General features: G+C 40.9%; 1 protein-coding gene and 1 pseudogene across 1 annotated transcript in view; one reads left to right on the top strand and one right to left on the bottom strand.

Annotated features, from left to right (window-relative positions):
• LHFPL6 (LHFPL tetraspan subfamily member 6) overlaps positions 1 to 8,652 on the bottom strand; it is a 266,102-nt gene extending 257,450 nt beyond the window's left edge. Inside the window, exons 1-2 of the mRNA XM_070409137.1 lie at positions 8,373 to 8,652; positions 6,562 to 7,140 (exon numbers count right to left, since the gene is read on the bottom strand). Coding sequence (XP_070265238.1) covers positions 6,562 to 6,946 — 385 coding nt within the window. The 5' untranslated portion in view covers positions 6,947 to 7,140; positions 8,373 to 8,652. The remainder of the gene's footprint in view (positions 1 to 6,561; positions 7,141 to 8,372) is intronic.
• An 8,684-nt stretch (positions 8,653 to 17,336) lies between these two features.
• Positions 17,337 to 18,583, top strand: LOC139005099 (small ribosomal subunit protein mS27 pseudogene; annotated as a pseudogene).
• Positions 18,584 to 22,330: the final 3,747 nt, after the last annotated feature.

Raw genomic sequence — 22,330 nt, 5'->3', positions numbered from 1 at the left:
CTATGATCAAAGCTTAACAAAGGCCCAAGGTTCGTTTGTTCATTAGTTTGTTTCTTTGTTCATATGTTCATGCACCCAAGCACAATGCTGGTTCCACTAGGCCTTGGCGGCGGACATGCAGATGGGGAAATGAGACATAGGGAAGTTCTGCATCTCTGCATCCTGGCCCTCCTGGGCCTGATAGGCCTGAGTGCAAGCTTGCTGCTCCAGAGGCTGGTCTTCTTTCACAGCTGGACAGAGCTAAGCCACCTGGTCCTGGATGAGACACCAGGCACCTGGGGACAGTCCTTTGGTTTTGTTCCAATAAACCTTGTCGTAATTGATCACATCCTCCTATGCATGGGTCCCCGAAATGCTTTTCTCATGACTTTTCAAGGACCCATGATTCTGGGAGAATCCCATTTCCACCAGCAACAAAAATAGAATTTTCGTCAAAGCATAGCATGGAAAAAATTTGGTTATTCTGCTTACAGGACTGCCCATTAACAGTAACACCTCAGGTCAGTAAAATGCCTTAAAGGAAAACACAGTTATAAATTGCTCCATTCCTACACTAATTCTGATATTTGCTGCTTATATCACATCATCCCCAAAATAACAACTATGGATGTAAGAGATTGGATAAACCATACTTAGTTTACATATAAGTCTACGTTCCCCAACACCAGTATCATAGAAGAATTTAAGTTAATAAAATTGGCTCCTGTTTCTCAAAACGTGGTCGGTGGACCACCTGTGTCCAGAACCCATGAGGAGTTTGTTCAAAGTGCTTCTTGTGGACCCCACCCAGACCTACTAAATCAGACCCTCTGGGGCTGGGCCTTGGACTCCCTACTTGGAATAAACTCTCAGGTGACTTTTAGGCCCAAGAGAGAGTTAAAAGAATATTGTATTGAATTTTGATATCTATTATTCATATGGGGGACTTGGGTCTGAAAACCATGAAAAACTCTCCAAATTAAGGCTTAAAACAGTTCTTCTGAGAAAAGTATGCAAAAAAGTAAAACTGGACAACGACTTTTTGAAAATGTAATTTTAAAACATTATTAGCTACAACTATATAAAGTTTGATGCTTCAGATTTTATAAAAGATCAGTCAAATGATTGATGTCCTGCCTTTAAGAAATCCAGAGCCACAGTAGATGTTGTGTGTGGTGTTTGTTGCTGGTTGTCTGCACTGCATCTCCCTGTCACTCCTTCCTCATTGGCAAGACCCTGCTCACACTGCTGCACTATCCATCTCAAGCTTGTTCCTCTTTATTATCAATTAGAGACCTGGTGCACAAAAATTCGTGCACTCGAGGGTCCCTCAGCCCAGCCTGTGCCTCTTGCATCCTGGGACCCCTGGGGGGATGTCCACCTGCAGGCTTAGGCCTGCTCCCTGGTGGACTGGGCCCAAACTGGCAGTTAGACATCCCTCTGGCAGCCTGGGAGCCCTCGGGGGATATCCTTAGTGCTACAGAGGAGGCAGGAGAGGCTCCTGCCACGGCCGCTGCGCTCGCAGCCATCAGCCCAGCTTGTGGCTGAGCGGAGTTCCCCCTGTGGAGTGCACTGATCACCAGGGGGCAGTTCCTGTGTTGAGCGTCTGTCCCCTGGTGGTCAGTGTGTGTCATAGCGACTGGTCATTCCCAGGGGTCAATTTGCATATTACCCTTTTATTAAATAGGATGTAAAGTGGGACATCTGATTGTGATGGCAGGTGTGATTTATGGCCCTAGAAAGTACTACTACTCAACAAGAGTGTAACATCTTCCCTAGAGATGTTTAAGACCAGGTCAAAGCTGGTTTAAGTAATGTATCATTCTGCCTAGCAGCAGAAGCTCAGACTGGCTGATTCCTCAGTGCCTTCCTGACCTAACCATTCTGCTTTTCCAAGATATACATGGTTTTTCAGAGATGGACAAAGGCTGTCTTGGCTGGACTCTGTGGTCTGAGCGGTCTTCATGTCTTTCAGTTAGTAATTCCTTACTGAAAAGCCACTGCATGAAAACTACAGAGGATACATTAAGGTCTTGTTTTAAGTTCTCCATCTATAGAATCTTGTTTCTGGTAAAGGATAATTGTAAATGAAAGAATATATATATATATATACATACACATACACATACATATATATATTGCATAATGCATATATTATAATTATAATATGTATAAAATATGTATTAAGAGAGAGAACTCCAGGAAAACAACTTTCTGTGACAAGAACAAGGAGAGATGGAATGAGGATATGCTCAGACAATACTAAATTACAGAGGTGAGTCTTTTTATAGTCCAATTAAAGAGGTTTATATCCGATCATGATACATCTCAACTTTAAGTTCTGAAAGTAAACCATCTACCAGAGGTCACATTTTTAAAAACACGAAATGGTTAACTTAAAACAAGATTATTAAGATGTGTTCTCAGAACCAGCATTATCTAGAAACTTATTAGAAATACAAATTATTAGTCCCCCACCAAACCTACTGAATCAGAAATTCCTGGGTGGACCCCCAAAATCTGTGTTTTACAAAGTCCTATGGGTGATTCTGATGCATACTAAAATTTGAGAACCCCTGGCTTAGATCTCAAAGCAACCTTAAGTTGTAGGTTACAGGGAGATGAATAAAATATCTATAAGATGTAATTTAAAGTAAACCCTGAACTGGCCCAAGAAATGCCTGGATTTCTTAAAATTAGAGCAACTCCAGTTAAGACACTGTCACTATAAAGCTACTATGCTCATTAATATGCCAACACTTATCATTTATATTGTTCCTCAGCTGTCACTTGACAAAGAACCTGGGTATGAAGGAAAGCAGAATGTGGCATATCATATGACAGGTCAGGTTTAAAGTGGAGTGAAGGAAGGGGAGTCCCAAGCCCTTATCCCAAAGGGGTGAAAGGTAGGCCCAGGTGAAAGCCTGTAGTGAGGGAATACTAGAAAGGCAAGGATACTTTCAGCAGACAGAGAAAAGGCTGCTCAAAGAAACCCTTTGTCATCATTACTGTCTTGAGCAGCACTTCACTATCAATTAATTGAGGAGATGGTCTCCCATGGCCTGTGAGGACAGAACAATTTCTAAATTGGAAAGATAGTTGTTTGCTACTGATCAGCATTCTACACCCATTTTATAAATATATGTGACTCACATTCAAACTAAATGTGGATTACTCCAAATCCGCATTACATACAGCGCCAGAAGTTTCCTAAAATGAAATCTATAAATTCAGATACCAACATTTGCAAGAACTTAGTTAATATATCTTTATAATGTCCTTACCTGTTTCATCTACAGAGCACATACTTTACTATCACTTACATCAAAAAGTTTGATGTTAACTTTTTAAAACTCTGTTATAGTACTTAATGACCACAGCAATATTTAAAAGCAAATAATTTTATATTCAACAAACAAATAAACATTAAAGCTTCTATTTTCTCATAGCACATTTCCACACGATGCAAATGTTAGCATTTTTGTTATCTTATATTTCTCAAAGGCTTTCTGCATGCCTTTTAAAAACCCAATTAAGGCCCTGGCCAGTGTGGCTTAGTTGGTTGGGTGTCATCCTGTACACCAAAAGGTTGCCAGTTTGATTTCCAGTCAGGGCACATGCTTGGGTTGCAGGCTCAATCCCTAGTAGGGAGTGTATTGGAGGCAGCCGGTTGATGTCTCACTCCCCCATCAATGTCTCTCTCTCTCCGCTCCCTCCTTCTCTCTTTAAAAATCATTTTAAAAAATCTTTTTAAAAAACCCAAAAACACAACTCTTAAGGGTAAAACTGAATTCAGACTTGCTTTTGAAAATTATGACAAAAAAATGACTTCAAATATAAGATGGAGATGGTGGCAAAGTTTATGTTACCACAGGAAAAGCTGAAGTCATTGACTCTTAGAAGTATTCCTCCTATAGGTAGCAAATGCCCATGTACAACAGTCTCTTTTTGTGTTGTTCTATCAGCTGACAGGTGACATTTTAACCTCTAATCAACCATAGCAAGATTATTCAAAATTAAGGTTGACATTTTGTCCTTTAACTAGTTCCAAAGTACTGCAGGGGTTTTACTGCCTGATGTTACACCATATGTGCAAACTCTCAACACAGCAGGCAGGGTTAAGCAGGATGCCTCTGTACTTCACCATTCCGCTGCTTCCTGTGTTTTTGGAACAACCCTAACTTTTGCTAAACATAACCCTCTTGGTGAACCATTTTTAGTAAGAGAATCCGCCTTATAGGAGAGTATGTTGACTATATTTCTGAAGTATTGCCATGTGTGGAACTCATAGAACTCACTGGTTTGGTATTTTGCATAAAATAAAATTACTTACCACTTAAGTGTTTATGAATAAAAATTCAGACAATTATGAAATAAACAACAGGAGAAATTCTTTTTGAAGTATTTTTGCGTCTGTCAACTGGTTTACCATTAAATGATAGCAATCAATGGCAGATTTTCCCAAAGCCTTTTCCATAATTCAAGTTATTTTTTAATTCTAAATTTACTATTATTTGAGTAATAGTATGTATTTACCTACTTGTGCCCTGAAGAGTTTCAATTCAGAAAAACTCTCTTAAGTTTTACATTCAGAATTTTTTGCCAGATTATGAAAAATATATATGAAAAATGAGAGAATGCCAACTGCTAGTAATAAACTATATCCTTAGCTTAATGTCAGTAACACTTACCAAGCCAGAGTTCATGAAAAGAAAATCTAAAGAGAAAAACCAGTACCTTTTAAATATATGTTTAACTTCCACAATGGTCTTTCTTGAGTTTTTCTGTTAAGTAAAACATTTAGCTCTATATAATCCAAAAAATCTATACATAGTTTAGAGAGGGAAGCATAAAATCTCATGGGTCTCAGATTCACTTTCTGTTGCCTTCTTTCATTGTATGTTTAAAGATAATCAATAAAAAATGATTTCTCTTTGTAAGCATTTTCCTGTTCTGCCAGATATAATAGCAGTTCCTTCCCTAAAATGAAGAGGGAGGGAGGAGAGTAATATTTACCATAAGAGGAAAAAAAGAAACTGCCTAAGCACTTTTCCTGAGCCAAGTGAAACAAAACATCAAATCAAGTTTATTCTTAACTAAAGATATTTAAATACTCGTGGCATTAGTTTTATTCTTAAAATCCGTGGTATCACGTTTTCAAGCTCTGGATTTATATTGCAACTTTCAACAATAATCTTTCTGTTTCCTAATAGTTTTACTTTATTTACTTTATTTCTGTATGAATACACATATCACATGCAAGACTTTGGTTAATGTTGAACACTGAAGCAATAAAGAAAGGAGAGTTAAGGCCCCCAAATTGCCTTCTAGTGCAGAGTGAGATGCAAAACCACAGAGAAAAAACAGATGAAAACAAAGTTATATCTGGTAAAGAAATAAAGAACTGCAAGCAACTCTATCTCTTGTTTTAAAACACAAAACTTTTTGCCACTTGCATTTTTTAGCACAAGAATTTTCTTACTTAAACATTACTTGTAAGTTTTATATTAAATAATCTAAAATAATTTGTTGGGGTTTCTCCAGTAAGTAGACTCTATCTCAGAACTATCAATTTTTAATTGTTTTTCCAGGATTTTTCACAAAACTCTGTAAGAAACACCAAATGAAATAGTAACAGACTCTTACTTTATAATGAAGTTACAAATACATTTTACATATTTTCCTAGCTTTTCCCCTTCACTCTGCATTATCTATGATAGTTGTCATATTTCACCAGGGTAGATTATAAATCAGACAAGTTCAGCCTTTCAGGTTGAAAAATGGAGGTGAAAGGCACAGCGGAAAATATGTAAAGTATAATTAAAACCATATGACCAGAGATATTGAAGCAGTACTTGTTGGAGGAAACCCAAGTAAAAATCAAACCTGTCCTGGTGTTAGTGACATTATCCAGTCCATTTGGGACAAGTAGACATCATTTGCTAAATGTTCTTTTTTTTTTTTTTTTTTCTTAACAGCAAGAGTACCTAGGGAAATGAAATCCTAACAAGATAGTTATGGCTATAGCTATCTTTGTAGAATAGTGAAATTCATAGTTCTTAATGCAAAACCGGTATCTTATTTAAAACAGTAATCACTTATTTAGAAATATAGTTTAAGATCGGGTAAGGGTAGTTTTACCAAAGAGTATTAAAAGATCTACGATGACAATGCTGAATCAAAAACATTTCTACTTTTCTATGATGTCTTCTTGATTAAAGACCTGAGGTTTCCAGTAAGACACAGATAATCTAATTGCTTACTGTTGAACATGAAGAGCGAGAAGTGATGGAATGCAAACTGTCTCCCCTACTACATTATAAATGACCTCACATGTTATTGCCTCACAGGCTAATGATGGATATATGTGTAAGGATGTACAGAAATTTAAGAACTCTCAAGTTGTAAAGCAATTCCACTAAAAACCTCTGACTTTGGTAATCTATCACCAAAGCCATTTCATGTCTATTTCTCCAGAGCATTCCAAGTGTCAATTATAATAATCTCAATAGACAACCGGAACATAATTTTCAATATTACTTGGGATTCCAATAAACAACTCAAATGTAGCAAGTCACTTACCCCCCAGAAACTGAATTCCTCCAGCCACTCTTCCCACTGTTCTGGAGATGAGCTCCGACACACAGCAACCCATGAGAGCAGTGAGAGCCACCAGGAGGAGGAGGCCACAACCTAGGCCTGTCACGATGGTACAGATCCTCCATTCTGCACTGGGAATGCCCTGGAAAGAGGCATAGCGCCCACATTCTTCCACCATCACCATCATCTGCCGGCTCTCATCATGCACAGGATATGAGCACCTCCGGAAAGTACCGAAGGACACAGGCTTGCCCAGCTGGGATCCCCAGAGCCAGTAAGGCATAAAGAACCCCACGCAGGAGGTAGCAGCACAAAGAAACGAGAGCAAAGCCCAGATCACCCCAGCACACGTCAGGCTGGATGCCATCTTTCTCCAGATGGGGCAATGAGGACCCAAAGTAACTGCTCTGGGGCTGCAAGAGTAAGTGAAGATGTGAAACCACCAGGTGTTGGGACCACAGGTAATCCACAGTTCCGTAATGGGGAGTGTCTATGAACAGAATGGATCTTCAGCCTCACTGGGCCTCAACTTCCGGTCCGCTGTAGTAAGGGTGATGATCCCTGGTAAAACAATAAGAAATATTGAGAGTTCAATGTTTTTTAGTGAAGTAGATAACATCAATTCAGTTAGTCTACAACTTTTAATTAATAAACACTCAAACTTGCCTCAAGACTTCAAAAGTGGGAAGTCTCTGCATGAGCCCAAACAAAATGATTAGAATAAATTTCACACTTCCAGAGCACCATAAATTCACCAAACTTTATAGACTGTCTAGACACATAGAATGGATGGAGCTAATAGGCACTCCCAGTACTCATGCAATAGCATCTGTGAATCCCTTCAATCTTAACTATCCTCTCCTGGAGTAAGTGAAAGAAAGCCAGTGTATGACTTATTTTCATCTCTGCAATTTTGATTCATTGGTGCCAATAAAATTTTTGGAACTATCTTTCCAGTTCAATGATTGTCAGTGTCTAATCTGAAAAGTAATCCATACTTTCCAGTACTCTACAGCCAACCCCAATTATTCAAATAGTTCCACAAGCATTTGACTACCACCCCTGCGTCTGTTTCAAAAAGAGTTCCTGAACCATTTCCCACACTTTCCATAAAGAAATAAATACAGAAGCCCAAAGCCCATGCACCCTGGAGTTCCGTTTCCAGAACTCTCAACCCCAGCGTTCAGAGTCCACAGCAAATGCCCCCTTCCCTCACCTCTCCTCTTTCCCAAGCCTCGCCCCTGCGGCTTCCTCTCCACCTCGTAGCCCCCTGTACAGTCCAGTGTGTCACTCCAGGGGAGCTCCCGCTACTTTTTTTTTTTTTTTTTTTTATCTTGTCAACTGCGGCCAGCGCCAGCGTTAACGATTAAAGTTGTCTGTCTGGGTCATGAGGCTGGGGAAGGCGAGCGGGGGTGACATAGGGGACGGGGGGCCATCATCTAGAGCTGGGGTAAGGAGCCCTGGGGTAAGGCCAAGGCGAGCCCATAATCAGCCCCTGCAATGTCCTCACCCACCCACCCCCACCCTCGAAGACACATAAGATCCCTGAATCCAAAAAGAGGGAGCAAAGCATTTTCCAGCCGGCCTCTGAAGGGAGGGGACCAGGATGGGAAGGCAGCAACGCCCCGAGGCAGACGCCAACAGCCGACGCGGCGGGTCGGGAGAGCCCCGCCGGCAGCCCCGCGCAGGAAGTCGGAGCCCGGGAGCCGCGCAACTCCGGCGTCCGGGGACCGGGGGCCGAGGAGAGAAAGCGGCGGAGCCCACGCCCCGGGGCGGCCGAGCTCCTCACTCACATGGCTGGCGGCCGGCGGCCACCTTCTCCCCGCGCTGGGCGCACACACAACTTGCTGTCTTTCCCGGACGGAACATCCACAGCCGAGAAGACCGTTCTTCCTTCTTCGCTGCTGCCCCTGAAGCCACAGAGAGGCCGGGCCAGACTTGGGAGAAGGAGCAGGGCCCGGCTCCGGAGGCTGCCCAAGAGGACGAGCTGCGCCGCCACCAGTGGAGCCCGCGCTCCCCGCGTGTCTCGGGCGGGGGCTCGCACGCAGATGCACAGACCTCTCTTTGGCAGGCGAGGCACGCACCGCCTCCTCCCTCCGCTGCCCGGCCCTCCTCTTTCTCCTGTTCCCTCCCCTCGCGCCCCGCGGACCCGGAGCAGACAGACCCGGACGAGGCGCGGTCGGCGGGGACAAGGCGCGCGGGGCGCGGAGGGGCGCACCCCTCTGTGCGCTGGGGTCCAAGCCCATCTCTTGGGGTGGCTTTCGCGGCTCCCCCAGCCCCGAGCCTCCTCCTGCTCTCCTCTCATTGTGACTCTTTCAAAAGGGAGAGCGGCGGAGGCAGACAGACCGAGAAGTCGGAGAGAAAGTTAATTGTCTTTTGGGGAGCTCGCTAGGGGACTTGGAAGACGAGACACGTTTCCTGTTTGCTTTTGTAGGTCTGGTATTTGGGATTTAAGCTCCGGTTGTAGATGAGAACGGGGGCCGTAAAGACTGGGTGAATTGACCCTTTTGAGCTTTGAGGACGCTCTTGGGATGTGGTCACTTCGGAAGTGGGTGAACAATGTGGACTTGGGAATGAGAAATGAATAGTCTGGCGGCCGTCTTTGTAGGCTGGCCAGGGAGGAGGCTGGGGGCGACTCCCAGCAAAAGGGAGCCTCTCCCAAGACACTCCCTTTGGGAACTTTCAAGGCTTAGCGTTCCAGCTCGCTCTCTCCCTCTCCACCTCTCCTTTCACCTTCTCCCACTCCTTTCCTTCCCTTCCTTCTCTCCAGTCAATCTTGAAATCAATACTGACATTGGATTTATTTTCTAAGAAACAACTGATTTTTATTTTCCTTCCAGACGAGGTTTGGGATTTTTGTTTGTTGTTACTTTTCATGAGCGCTATCCCTTTGGCAGTTTAGAGCTACATTCAGTAGAAGACTGAAAATCATCCTGCAGTCTGGGAATAGCAGTTTGTGAAGTAGATACTTTCCCAGATATAGTTTGTGAATTGCTTCTTCAAAGTAATTGAAAGAAATAAATGAGTATGTATATAGCAAATTTTCAAATTGCACCATTTTATTTAGCAATGATGGTGTATTTTCCCCCACAATTACAGCTGGAAATGTGCATTCTTTCATTATTATTTTGAAAGGCTTTGAGTAAGAGTCTTTTTGAGGTCATAGACACTTTTAAGAATATGATGAAACTGATAAGCCTCCCAGAAAAGAAGTGCACATACATATTAAGCTTTATCACAGTGGAACAAGGGGGGGAGAGAGATTATGCTCCCCATGGCACATTTGGCAAGTTTAAGACACATGATTTTTTTTAAAAGATTTTTTAATTGAGTTTTAGAGAGAGAGAAAGAGAAACAGGGATGTGAGAACGAAACATCCCACACAGCCCCAGCCAAAGCTTGGTACTCCTTTTTGATTACCGTCATCAGGGAGGTGCTACTAGTGTCTAATGGTTAGAGGCAGGTGATGCTTCTAACCACACTGCCATGTAAGGGACAGCTCCTCAAAATGATCCAGTCAGTAGTACCATGGTTGGAAAAACCCCTTTCAATGAAATATTAGATGGGTCCCTGTTCCCCTGCAGCCCATCCATGAATCCCAGATATAAGTGATTCAAATGGTCTTGTACAAAACACTGGATACTGAGCTCAATGACAGCATAGTGACTGACTCCCAGTTATGTACTACATCCTACCTAACCTAGTACACAGAACCTTCAGATCTACATAATGTGAAGGTAAAAGATATGACTGTGTGAAGACAAAATAATGATCATGAGATTCAGATTCACTCTTCACACTAACTGCTGTGGAAATTGGTCTAGGACCTTTCTCACTCTTGGATGAGTTTTAAGCACTGAGATGGGTGGCTGGGATTAAGTACTTGCAGTGTCAGTCATACACTAACTTTTCTTAATAGGTTACTTCATCTAGTTCTCAAAAAAGAAGAAAAAAAAACTATGGGAAAGGTACAATTATCATTTTCAGAGAGGTTAAGATCTTACAGCTAAAAAATAGGCTTTAAATTTTTTTTTATTTTATTATCTGCATTCTGTTAAATAGAGTAAAGGCTAATGGAGAGATCTTGCCTAGGGTAAAAAAGAAGATAAAGGAAGAGCTGAATTTTTAAAAAATCTATGGAATACCAGTTATTTGTGAAATCATAGTGTGTTATATACTAAGACTCAAATTTCTAACTTAGATGAGTGAATTTGGACAAATGGTGATTTTTTTGAGCCTAAATGACCTCACTTGTAAAAAGAGGTTGGAATAGACAACTTTTAATATTCTTCTACTTCATGACTTCCAGCATGATAACTAGATAGGTACTCTTATATTTGAGAAGGAGTTTAGGAGTCATCTAACTTTGTTCAAATACATAATTTTACAAATGATGAAATAGAGCTTCAGAATCCTTCCAGTGTCTGAGCCTAGAATCCATGTACCCTAATTTCTCTTTTCATTCCACCATGTAATTATCTTCCCAAACTATAAAAATCTTCTGAATTACTCCTTGGGCTGTTGTATGTATAATTTATAGGCTAAATACATTATATCTTTAAAACCCTTGCATTAAATTTGCACCTTCAAAGGACCTTTAAATTACTTCCCAGCCAGAAGTTCCCACACAGCAGATACCATTTATACTTCTTATTCTAGGTTTGAGTTTCTGTATGTTTGGAAAGTAGTCTCATAAGATGAGATCATCAATGTGAAAGTGTGTGGAAAGCTATAAAGCATCTATGACATCACTTTTAGCTGGCTACCCAATATTCATTCTCAACCCACTAGCCTTTGTTCACTGGATACTTTTTGGTGCCACATGACCTTGTTCTAGCCAGTGAGTCTGCTGAGGAGGTCTCTGGGGAAGATTGAATTCTCCCATTCTCTGATAAAAAGAAGAGGCAAGAGAGAACAGTTCTCTCACCCTCCTGGCTGCCTTTGAACACATTCTTGCAGGATGAGATGTTTGGAAATGTGACAGCCTTCTTGTAACCATGAAAGGAATCACAGAGACATAACCCCAGTACCCTAATATTGTGGAGCTACAAACTTCTTTTAGAATTTTTAAAAAGAAAGTTATAGAGTGATAATATGGTTTAAATCACAGTTATTTGAATTTTCTGCTTTTAATATCTGAGAGCATTTTTAATTGGTGAAGCACTGTGCAGCTAAGACATGGTCAATGACATGAAATGCACATTGGTTAACATTGTGTCCCAGTGCTTGGCAATAAGCGATAGATACTTAATAATTCTACATTAGCTGAGGTAATTAATGAGCAAATTAACATCATTGTGATTATTACCCTTGTTCTAGTTCAGCTTACAGAGTAGTTATTTAATTTTTAAAAAATGGGGTATGCTATGTGAAATTAGGGAAGGAGTAGAATAGTGAAATATATGGAACATACACCATGGGATCAATTACTTTTGATCATTGGAGAGAGTTTAGAATAGGACTTCTTCAGTTCACATTTGTGGCAAGCACTATGATTTGGCTGATACAATGTCCATTTCCAGCCCTCTTCTTCCATTTTCCAGTCTCCCTTGAAGTTTGAGTTGCTGTGTGACAGTGCTAGCCAATAAGATGAAAGTGGAGGGGTGTTGGTACCATCACATCCAGTTCTTCTTTCTTCCAGCCTGAATTTAAAATGGATGTGATAGTGCCGTGAAGCACAGAAGCCATCTTTCAATCATGAGGTGACACGGATGAAAACAAAAGCCAGCACACAGAGCATAATGAAGTAAAATGGTGGACAGAGTCTGGATACTTGGTATCTTTGCTAGGCTGATGCATTATCTTCAGACATCTCTTGAATGAGAACAATAACCCTTAGCTCTTTAAATCATTGTTATTAGCAATTAAAATATGCCTGCTATACTATTCAAATTAACTGCGCACTTGCAGTCCAGGAGTCAGCACCACAGTAAAGTGGATTAAACACAAAATACAGAGGCACTAAGCAGAGCAAAAAGAGGATAGAATAGTGCCAAGAGAGCACTGATTCTCCAGCAAATGGTGGCTGCAGTGGGTGTTCGTTGTCTCCAACACATATTAGAGAAGATGGTCCTTCTGAAAATCTGTCAATAGAAACAGGGATAGTTAAGAAAATAGCTTACAAAATGCCTCCCCTTAAGTCTTAACTTTGAGAAATTAAAAAAGACAGAAATTCTCAGTATTATAAAATGGCCTGATCCAGGAAGGGTCCCCTTGAATACAGACCAAGAAGAGAGAGATGCAGAAAGGTGTTATATACAAGAGAACTAGAGGATAACAACAGAGACTCTAAATAGAGCAAGGGAAGAAAAATTTTTCTTAGCTGCTGCTGGCTGTGGAGCTCCTCAGCTATCTACTAGAATATATCATTTGTTCCTCTATGGATACTGTGAGATACCCCAGGAAATGCTCCACTGGCTTAAACTGTCATCACAGTCTTCAGTACAGAAAGATATAAAATAAGCAATTTGAGATATTGGTAAGTTTTCCATTTCCTCCTGTACTTCCTTCCTAAACTACCCTTTCCTTTCATGAATTCCCTTTTAAGACAAATTTAAATGGAAATTGCTATATTTTACTGCATTGTGTCCATTTCTTCAATATAGGGGGGAAAAACCCACAAGATAAGTGACCTCTTGGGTTTCCTGGTCTCCATTTCAAGTAGTCTCTGAGTGGGATCTTGCTTTTAGAATGTTCATTCTCTCCCTTTTACACATACATTTATCATAGCTATCCCAACATCCTGTTATAAAAGGGTTGCCTATTTTTTTTCTATGAACTTTATTTCATGTGTTTGATAAACTCAAGACCCCTCTTCCTTGTAGAAATTGTATATACCTGGTTATGTACAGCTTCTAAACATAGTGATTTGTATGACTATAGTCTTCAGGAACGCTGATGAAAATAAGGTGTATATAGTGTGTGGTCTGCTCCCAGGTGTGCTGTCCTCATTATTCATTTAACGTTTGAGGCAGCTCTCCCTCTCAGAAGCACACCTGCACTTTTCCTATATCCTCGTTTTCCCCTCAGGTGCATTACCTTTACCCTTCTCTCTCCTAAGGGCCCTTCTTTTGCCTATGTAACTTGTTTCCTGCACCCATTTCTTCAATAAATCACTTCTTCTACCTCTATGGTGTTATAAATAAACTTTCTCTTATAGTTTGAGTCTTGGCTCTGAATTCTTTCTTAGCTGAACTCAATTATCGAGGTTGCTGAATGGCGGTCTGGCCTGACACCTCCAGTCTAACATCTGGTGCCATTTTCATCATTGTCAACAAGTATTTTGGGAGAAGGGTACAAGAGAGGGAAGGAACCAGCGAAGACAGAGTTAAGAATGAGCAATAAGGTGTCAGGCTGAGCCTGAGAGAAAATAAAACATCCAGTGAGAAATTGCTGTGGGGAATCACCAAAGATTTGGTAAGAACGGAAATATCTTCAATTCAATTTTAAGTTGCTTGTTACATCTCAGAATATATGCTTGTCCCTTGCACAAATTTTGTAAACTTATTTTAGTGAGCCAAGTTATTAAGGTACAGTCTAGCGTGGGCACAAGTTGCACAGAAAAAGAACAACACACTTAGAAAAGTGAGATGATCTGGAAATTGAACAAATTCAATAGGAGCATGAAGTCAGAGGCAGGGATGACTAAAAGAAACATAAGAAACACGAGAACACCTTGATCTATGGAAAATGAATAATGGGACCCATGTATGAAGTTTTGAGTCAAGTTCATTCAAAATTAATGAAAACATTAACCACAACTGTTACAATTATATGTGCAAAAAATTAGATGTAGTGATTTTAATAATATATCTAAACTTACACAAGTAGTAAGAGTTGGTACTCACACTTAAACCCAGGTCTGTCTGGTTCTATGTCTCATTCCTGTTGCATGCTACCAGAATCTTCATAATATGGTAATTAGGTATACCATCTTATAAAACCCTGTGGGTCCTTGTTCATTTCTGCGTTTCTTGTTTAAAAAATCCCAAATCACAATGGAAAAAATTAAGAAAACAACTCAAGTGGTGTTTTAAATTAAAATAACTTGGAAACAAAAGAAATGTAAAGCAAATTATGGTGGCTATATTATATTAGACAAAGTAGACAATAAAACAAAGAGACAAAGAAGGTCAGTACATAATGATAAATAGGTCAATCCAACGAAAGGATAAAACATTTGTAAATATTTATGTACCAAAATGTACAGAGAAAATATTAACAAATTTAACTGAAAATATACAGCAATACCATAATTGTAGGAGACATTAGTACTCCACTTTCATCAATAAATAGATCATTCATGCCCTGACTGGTTTGGCTCAGTGGATAGACCGTCGACCTTCGGACTCAAGGGTCCCAGGTTCAATTCTGGTCAAGGGCACGTACCGTGGTTGCGGGCAGGTCCCCAGTGGGGAGTGTGCAGGAGGCAGCTGATCGATGTTTCTCTCTCATTGATGTTTCTGAATCTCTATCCCTCTCCCTTCCTCTCTGTAAAAAATCAATAAAATATATATATTTTTAAAAATAGATAATTCATGCTAAATCAATAAAAAACATTGGCCTTAATGAAACATTAGATCAGATGGACTTAAAGACATGTAGAGAGCATTTCATACAAAAGCAACAAAATACACATTCTTCTCAAGTAAACATGGGAACTTCTCCAGAAGAGATCATATCATAGGTCACAAAAATAATCTTAATAAATTTAAGAACATTGAAATAATATCAAATATCTTTTTGAAAACAATGGTATAAAACTATAAATCAATTACAAAAAGAAAACTGAAAAAATTATAAATGTGTAGAGATTAAATAACATGCAATCGAACCAACCAGTGGGCGAAAAAACAAAACACAAGGGAAGTAGAAAAGAAACCTTGAGCCAAGTGAAAATGGAAGTACAACACACTAAGACATTTGAAATCCAGCAAAAACTGTCCTAAGAGGGAAGTTATAATGATAAATGTCTATATTAAGAAACAAGGAAGACTTCAATTAAGTAACCTAACTTTACAACTCAAGAAATTAGAAAAAGAAAAACAAACAAAGCTCAAAGTTAGTAGAAGGAAGGGAATAACAAAAATCAGAGCAGAATAAATGAAAAAGAAACTACAAAGACAATAGAAAAGATCTATAAAACTAAGAGCTGGTTCTTTGAAAATATAAACAAAATAGAGAAACCTTTAGCTAGATTCCCTAAGGAAAAATAAAGACAGAGGACTCAAATAAATAAAATTAGAAATAAAAGAGGAAACATTACAGCTGACACCACAGAAATACCAAAACATATAAAACAATTAGCAACAATTATATACAAAAAAATTGGACAACACAGAAATGGATAAATACCTAAATACATATAACCTAACAAGACTGAATCGTGAAGAAATAAAAATTCTGAGTAGATCAATTACTATTAAGGATATTAAATCATTACTCAAAAAACTTCCAAAAAACAAAAGTCCAGGATTACAGGTCTTTACTAGTGAATTCTACTAACCATTTAAAGAAGAGTTAAGACCAGTTATTCTGAAACATATCCAAAACATTGGAGAGGAGGAAATACTTCCAAACTCATTTGTGAGGCCAGCATTACCCCAATACCAATACCAGAAAAGGAAAACACAAAAAAGAAAATCATAAGTCAATATCTCTCAGTAACATACAGGCAAAAATTATTAACAAAATATTAGCAAACAAAAACAAAAATAACTTAAAAGGATCATATGCCATGATGACCTCAGATTTATTCCAGGGATTCAAGGATGGTTCAACACCAGCAAGTCAATCAATGTGATACACCATATTAACAAAGTAAAGGATAAAAATTATATAATCATCTTAATATATGCAGAAAAATAATTTGATAAAATTCAACATCCAGCCTAGCCAGCATGGTTCAGTGGTTGAGCATTGTCCTATGAACCCAGAGGTCAGGGTTCCATTCTGGTCAAGGCACATGCCTGGGTTGCTGGCTCAATACCCAGTAGGAGGTGTGCTGGAGGCAGCCAATCAACGATTCTCTGTCATCATTGATGTTTCTATCTCTTTCTCTCTCCCTTCCTCTCTAAAATCGATAAAAATATAGTTTTTTAAAATTCAATATCCATTCATAACAAAACTCTCAACAAAGTGTATATAAAGGAAACATCCTTCAACATAGTAAAAGCTATATATAACAAGGCCACATCTAACAACATACTCAATGATAAAAAGCTGAAGGCTTCTTCTCTAAGTGCAGAAACAATACAAGGGTGCCCACTCTTGTTACTTTTACTCAATATAATATTGGAAGTCTAGCCAGTGCAATTAGGCAAGACAGATAAATAAAAGTCATTCAAATTGAAAATCAAGAAGTAAAACTGTCTCTTTATAGATGACATGATTTTACATATATATTACTATTATTTGTTAATGATAAAGAGGTCAATCCAACAAAAGGATATAACATTTGTTAATATTTATGCACCCACCATAGTAGCACCTAAATATAAAAAGCAAATATTAAAGGGGAAAATATACAGCAGTATAATAATAACAAGGAACCTTACTACTCCACTTTCATCAATAAATAGATTGATGAAATAGACAGAATCAATAAAAACATTGGCCTTAATGATATATAAAGACTCCAGCAAAATCTGTTAGAACTAATAAATATACTCAGAAAAATTTCAGGATACAAAATCAATATACAAAAATCTGTACAACAATCAGAAAGAAAATTAAGAAACAATCTCAGAGAGTCCAAGATGGCGGCCCCCATGGTGCGGCACAGGGTCCTCCTGGTGCGGAAAGTGCCTCTGCCTCACCTCTCCCTGGCAGGTAAAAGGTGTCTGCTTTCTGCAGCATACGTGGACAGCCAGAAATGGGAAGCAAGAGAAAAAGAAGATTGTCACCTCGCTGATCTGGCATCTTTAATGGATAAAACATACAAGAAAAAGTTGCCTGTCAGTTCTTTAACAATATCACGGTTTGTGGACAACATTTCATCTCGAGAAGAGATAGATCATGCAGAATATTAGCTTTACAAATTCCGGCACAGCCCCAATTGCTGGTACCTGAGAGAATGGACTATCCACAACTGGATTAGGCAGTGTCTAAAATATGGTGCACAAGACAAGGCCTTATATACCCTTGTAAATAAGCTTCAATATGGAATTTTCCCAGATAACTTTACATTCAATTTACTGATAGATTATTTCATAAAGAAAGAAAATTACCAAGATGCTTTTTCCGTGGTTTTTGAGGTCATGATGCAAGAAGCCTTTGAAGTACCTTCCACCCAGCTTCTCTCCCTCTATGTTTTATACCACTGCCTGGCAAAGAAGACAGACTTCACTTGGGAAAAGGAGAGGAACTTCGGTGCATCCCTGTTACTCCCAGGCCTAAAGCAAAAGAACTCAGTGGGTTTGAGTTCCCAGCTGTATGGCTATGCACTTCTGGGGAAGGTGGAATTGCAGCGAGGGCTGCGGGCTGTGTACCACAACATGCCTCTCCTGTGGCCACCAGGCTACCTTGACAGAGCCCTCCAGGTGATGGAGAAGGTGGCCTCCTACCCAGAAGATGGAAAGCTATGTAGAGAAGCGCTCGACGTTCTGGACAGAGCACTGCAGGCTCTGATGGCTCCAGCCCAGAAGTCCTCAGAGGAACAGCCCCAAGGAGGGGAGGACAGCCAGGGCCCAGAAGAGCGGTGGAGCAGTTGGACGTGGAGGAAATCGAACAGTCCAAGCTTCCCCGCTACCTGGAGTGATTTAAGGCCTTACATTCCCAGCTTCAGGCTCTGGGCAAAGTTGAGTAAGAGAGTCTTTTGACACTAACCACCCAGCTCATCAAAGACCAGCTGCCTGCCTGTGAAGCAGACGACATCGCCACCTACAAGCAGAAGTTGCAGCAGTGGCATCGGGATTTGTTGTCCTTGATTCAGCGGGAACAGGAGTGCAGGGAGAAGGCAAAGCAGGAGCACCTGGCTCAGGAAGCAGCAAAGGCAGCTGCCTAACAGAGCCCCATGGCCCAGCCCCAACACAGGGACTTCACCAGCCCCGTCATGGGATCACTGTGACCATCATGGGTTCACTGTGACCGTGATGGCAGCCTCAGCCTCCTCCATCTGCCTTCTCCTTCTGTTAGACGTCCACCTGTGCTAGGAACGCCAAGATGTTCTACAGACAGAGGCCTTGTGTCTGCCTGTGCAGGCTGCCCACTCTTAGTTCCAGGGGCTGTGGAACTAGGAAAACCGTCAGACTGCAACCACCAGCTACCTCGGAGCTCCTGATGGGGTGCCAGGGTTCAGGTATCCAGTCTCAAGCACAGGCTTTTGAATGGTCTCTCTCCTCCCACCTGAAGCAAACTGCATGCCCTGGGACTTCAGTCCCTTCTCCTCTCTGGGGCCGTCTCCACATTCTCCTTCACTGTGTCTCACCCAGACCTGAACTGGGAGGTCAGTCAATGGCTTTCAAATTGCAGGAACCTCTGTGGCATTTTAGAATGTACGGACTCTTGAGGAGAAAGCTAGTCTTCTTGGCTGGGAGCTTTTCCATCATGTTGGGGTACCTTTTTCCAACCCATTGTCTCAGCTCCTTCATTAAGTAGGTCAGATGAGCCTTTTGTGCACAAACACATACACCCACACACATGCACTCACACATACAGATTGTGAACACACATCTCAGTCAGAGAAGTTGCAGAAAATCTGGGACAGCGTGGGCTTCCAGTGCATGAAAGAATGGGTAATTATCAAACCCTCAGGAGGCCAACATTCCTGAAGTTTCTCTGTGAAAGGGGTTGGGGCAGCTCTTGCTTGATGTGTAATTTTGCCTTCAAGTGCAGTATACTTCTATTCTGGATTGTGGTCTTTTATCAAGAACCTGTGGAAATAAATGTTCTTGGATTCTTTTGTTGGAAAAAAAAAAAGAAACAATCTCATTCAGAGTTGTATCAAAAAGGATAAAAAATAAATGAGTAAAAAAGTTTGATAATTACTTTGGAAATATAAAGTGTGATATAATTTATCTATATTATTCTTTTATGAATTAACTAGAGGCCCAGTGCACAAAATTCATGCATGGGTAGGGTCCCTAGGCCTGGCCAGCGATCAGGGCCGATCTGTGGGGTGACTAGCAAGGTGACCAGGGCCCCCCTTGGGCACCCGCCTTGGCCAGCCTGGGGCTGTGGGCTGGGGGCAGCTCCTACATTGCACATCTGCCCCCTGGTGATCAGTGTGCGTCATAGCGACTGGTCGTTCCACCGTTCGGTAGATTTGAATATTAGGCTTTTATTTTTTTTATATTGATTTTTTTAAATTAAATCTTTATTGTTCAGATTATTACAGTTGTTCCTCTTTTTTTCCCCCCATAGCTCCCCTCCACCCGGTTCTCACCCCACTCTCCGCCCTAACCCCCCCTCCCACTGTCCTCATCCATAGGTGCACGATTATTGTCCAGTCTCTTCCCTCATCCCCCGCACCCCTTTCCCCCTCAAGAATAGTCAGTCCACTCCCTTTCTATGCCCCTGATTCTATTATAATCACCAGTTTATTCTGTTCATCAGATTATTTATTCATTTGATTTTTAGATTCACTTGTTGATAGATGTGTATTTGTTGTTCATAATTTGTATCTTTACCTTTTTCTTCTTCTTCCTCTTCTTAAAGGATACCTTTCAGCATTTCATTTAATACTGGTTTGGTGGTGATGAACTCCTTTAGCTTTTCCTTATCTGTGAAGCTCTTTATCTGACCTTCAATTCTGAATGATAGCTTTGCTGGATAAAGTAATCTTGGTTGTAGGTTCTTGCTATTCATCACTTTGAATATTTCTTGCCACTCCCATCTGGCCTGCAAAGTTTCTGTTGAGAAATCAGCTGACAGTCGTATGGGTACTCCCTTGTAGGTAACTGACTGTCTTTCTCTTGCTGCTTTTAGGATTCTCTCTTTGTCTTTTGCTCTTGGCATTTTAATTATGATGTGTCTTGGTGTGGTCCTCTTTGGATTCCTTTTGTTTGGGGTTCTCTGTGCTTCCTGGACGTGTAAGTCTATTTCTTTCACCAGGTAGGGGAAGTTTTCTGTCATTATTTCTTCAACTAGGTTTTCGATATCTTGCTCTCTCCTTCCTACTGGCACCCCTATAATTCAGATGTTGGTGCACTTGAAGCTGTCTCAGAGGCTCCTTATGCTATCTTCGCATTTTTGGATTCTTTTTTCATTTTGCTTTTCCAGTTGGGTGTTTTTTGCTTCTTTGTATTTCAAATCTTTGACTTGATTCTTGTGATCCTCTAGTCTGCTAGTGGAACTCTGCATAATATCCTTTATTTCAGTCAGTGTGTGCTTAATTTCTAGTTGATCCTTTATCATAACCTCGAGGGTCTGACTAGATTTCTTGAGGGTCTCACTACATTTATTGGCAGTTTCTAGAAAGTTCTTGAAAAACCTTAAAAGTGTGGTTTTGAACTCTATATCCAGTAGTTTGCTTTCCTCCATTTCTGTCATTTGTGTCCTGTTTCTTTGTCTCCACATTTTTTATGCTTCCCTTTGTTGATAGAGTGGCTTTGTGTGCTAGGTGTCCCCAATTACCTGAGGTGGACACTCTTGGTGCACCCCTTTGTGAGCTTTGTGCACAGTCTTGTTGTAGTTTAGTCTTGATTGTTGTAGGTATCACTGAGAGGAATTGACTTCCAGGCCTATTGGCTGTGAGAATCAGCTGTGTCTATAGTGGGAGAACTTCTGCGCTAAAGACACCCTTATAGGGCAAGACTTGCTTCAGTGGGGCTTTGGTGCTCACTGAGTCTGCCCCCTGAGTGTGACCCTTATGGATCTGAGGAGTTGTAATCTGGATGGTCCCACTCTGACCACTGGGTACACTGGCTCTTGGATCTAAGGAAGTGCTAATTTAGCCTCTGCCTGAGGCTACCCAGCAGGAGCTACGAAGAGATCTGAAGATTCCCCTTCCTTGTTTGGGGTTTGGAGGTGCCCAGATGAGGCCCAGCTGTGAAGCAATGCAAGCTGCTGTGGGGCCTTGGGCCTTCTCTTGGAAGTTCTTGGTCTGTCTGGCCTAGCTGCAGTTTGTTAGGTAATTTTCAGATTGCAAAGGGCCAGGGCATTCATATGCAAAAGCCTCTGCTGCAGGTTGGGTGGGGCGGGATCTCAGGGGAACAGCAGGGTGGAGCAAGCAGCTATGGCTGATCCTCAGCCCTGCCCTAAGGGGCCCGGTAATTGCTGCAAGCACCTTTGAGAGAAAGCCACCCTCGAGTTCCGAGTTCTGCCCGCTGCCAGACATTCCAGTTTCTCCCTGTATGAGTCTAGGTCCCCAGAGACTCACCCGGAACTGGAGTTCAGAGCAGTCGGGGGCTTGTGGCTCCCTTCCGATTCAAAAAGACAGCCGCATCCTCAGTCGCCAGCCCTTGCTGTGTGCGCTCGAGCCTCCATACCTCTGCACTCCACCTCTGCAGTTCCTCTGAGTCTCAGTGTGCTTTTCTCTTTCCTTCTAGTTGTAGAATTTCCACTCAGCCCACCTTCCTGTAGTTCTGGATGATGTCCGTTTTGTCTTTTAGTTGTATTTTTGAATTTGTTGTGGGAGGCAGCAATTTCAGGTGTTTACCTATGCCGCCGTCTTGGTTTCTCTCCAGAATATTAGGCTTTTATTATATAGGATATGGCATACAAATTTAAATCAATAAGTTATTCATACAAAGAAAAAAAATGTGATGTTATAAAATATTTTCTATTAAACAATCAAAATGGAAAATGTCTA

The sequence above is a fragment of the Myotis yumanensis genome, unplaced genomic scaffold, assembly GCF_028538775.1.
Source record: "Myotis yumanensis isolate MYYU_CA2020_CCGP unplaced genomic scaffold, mMyoYum1.0.hap1 SCAF_3, whole genome shotgun sequence".
Lineage (NCBI taxonomy): Eukaryota > Metazoa > Chordata > Mammalia > Chiroptera > Vespertilionidae > Myotis > Myotis yumanensis.
This window is presented reverse-complemented; position numbering and strand designations above follow the sequence as displayed.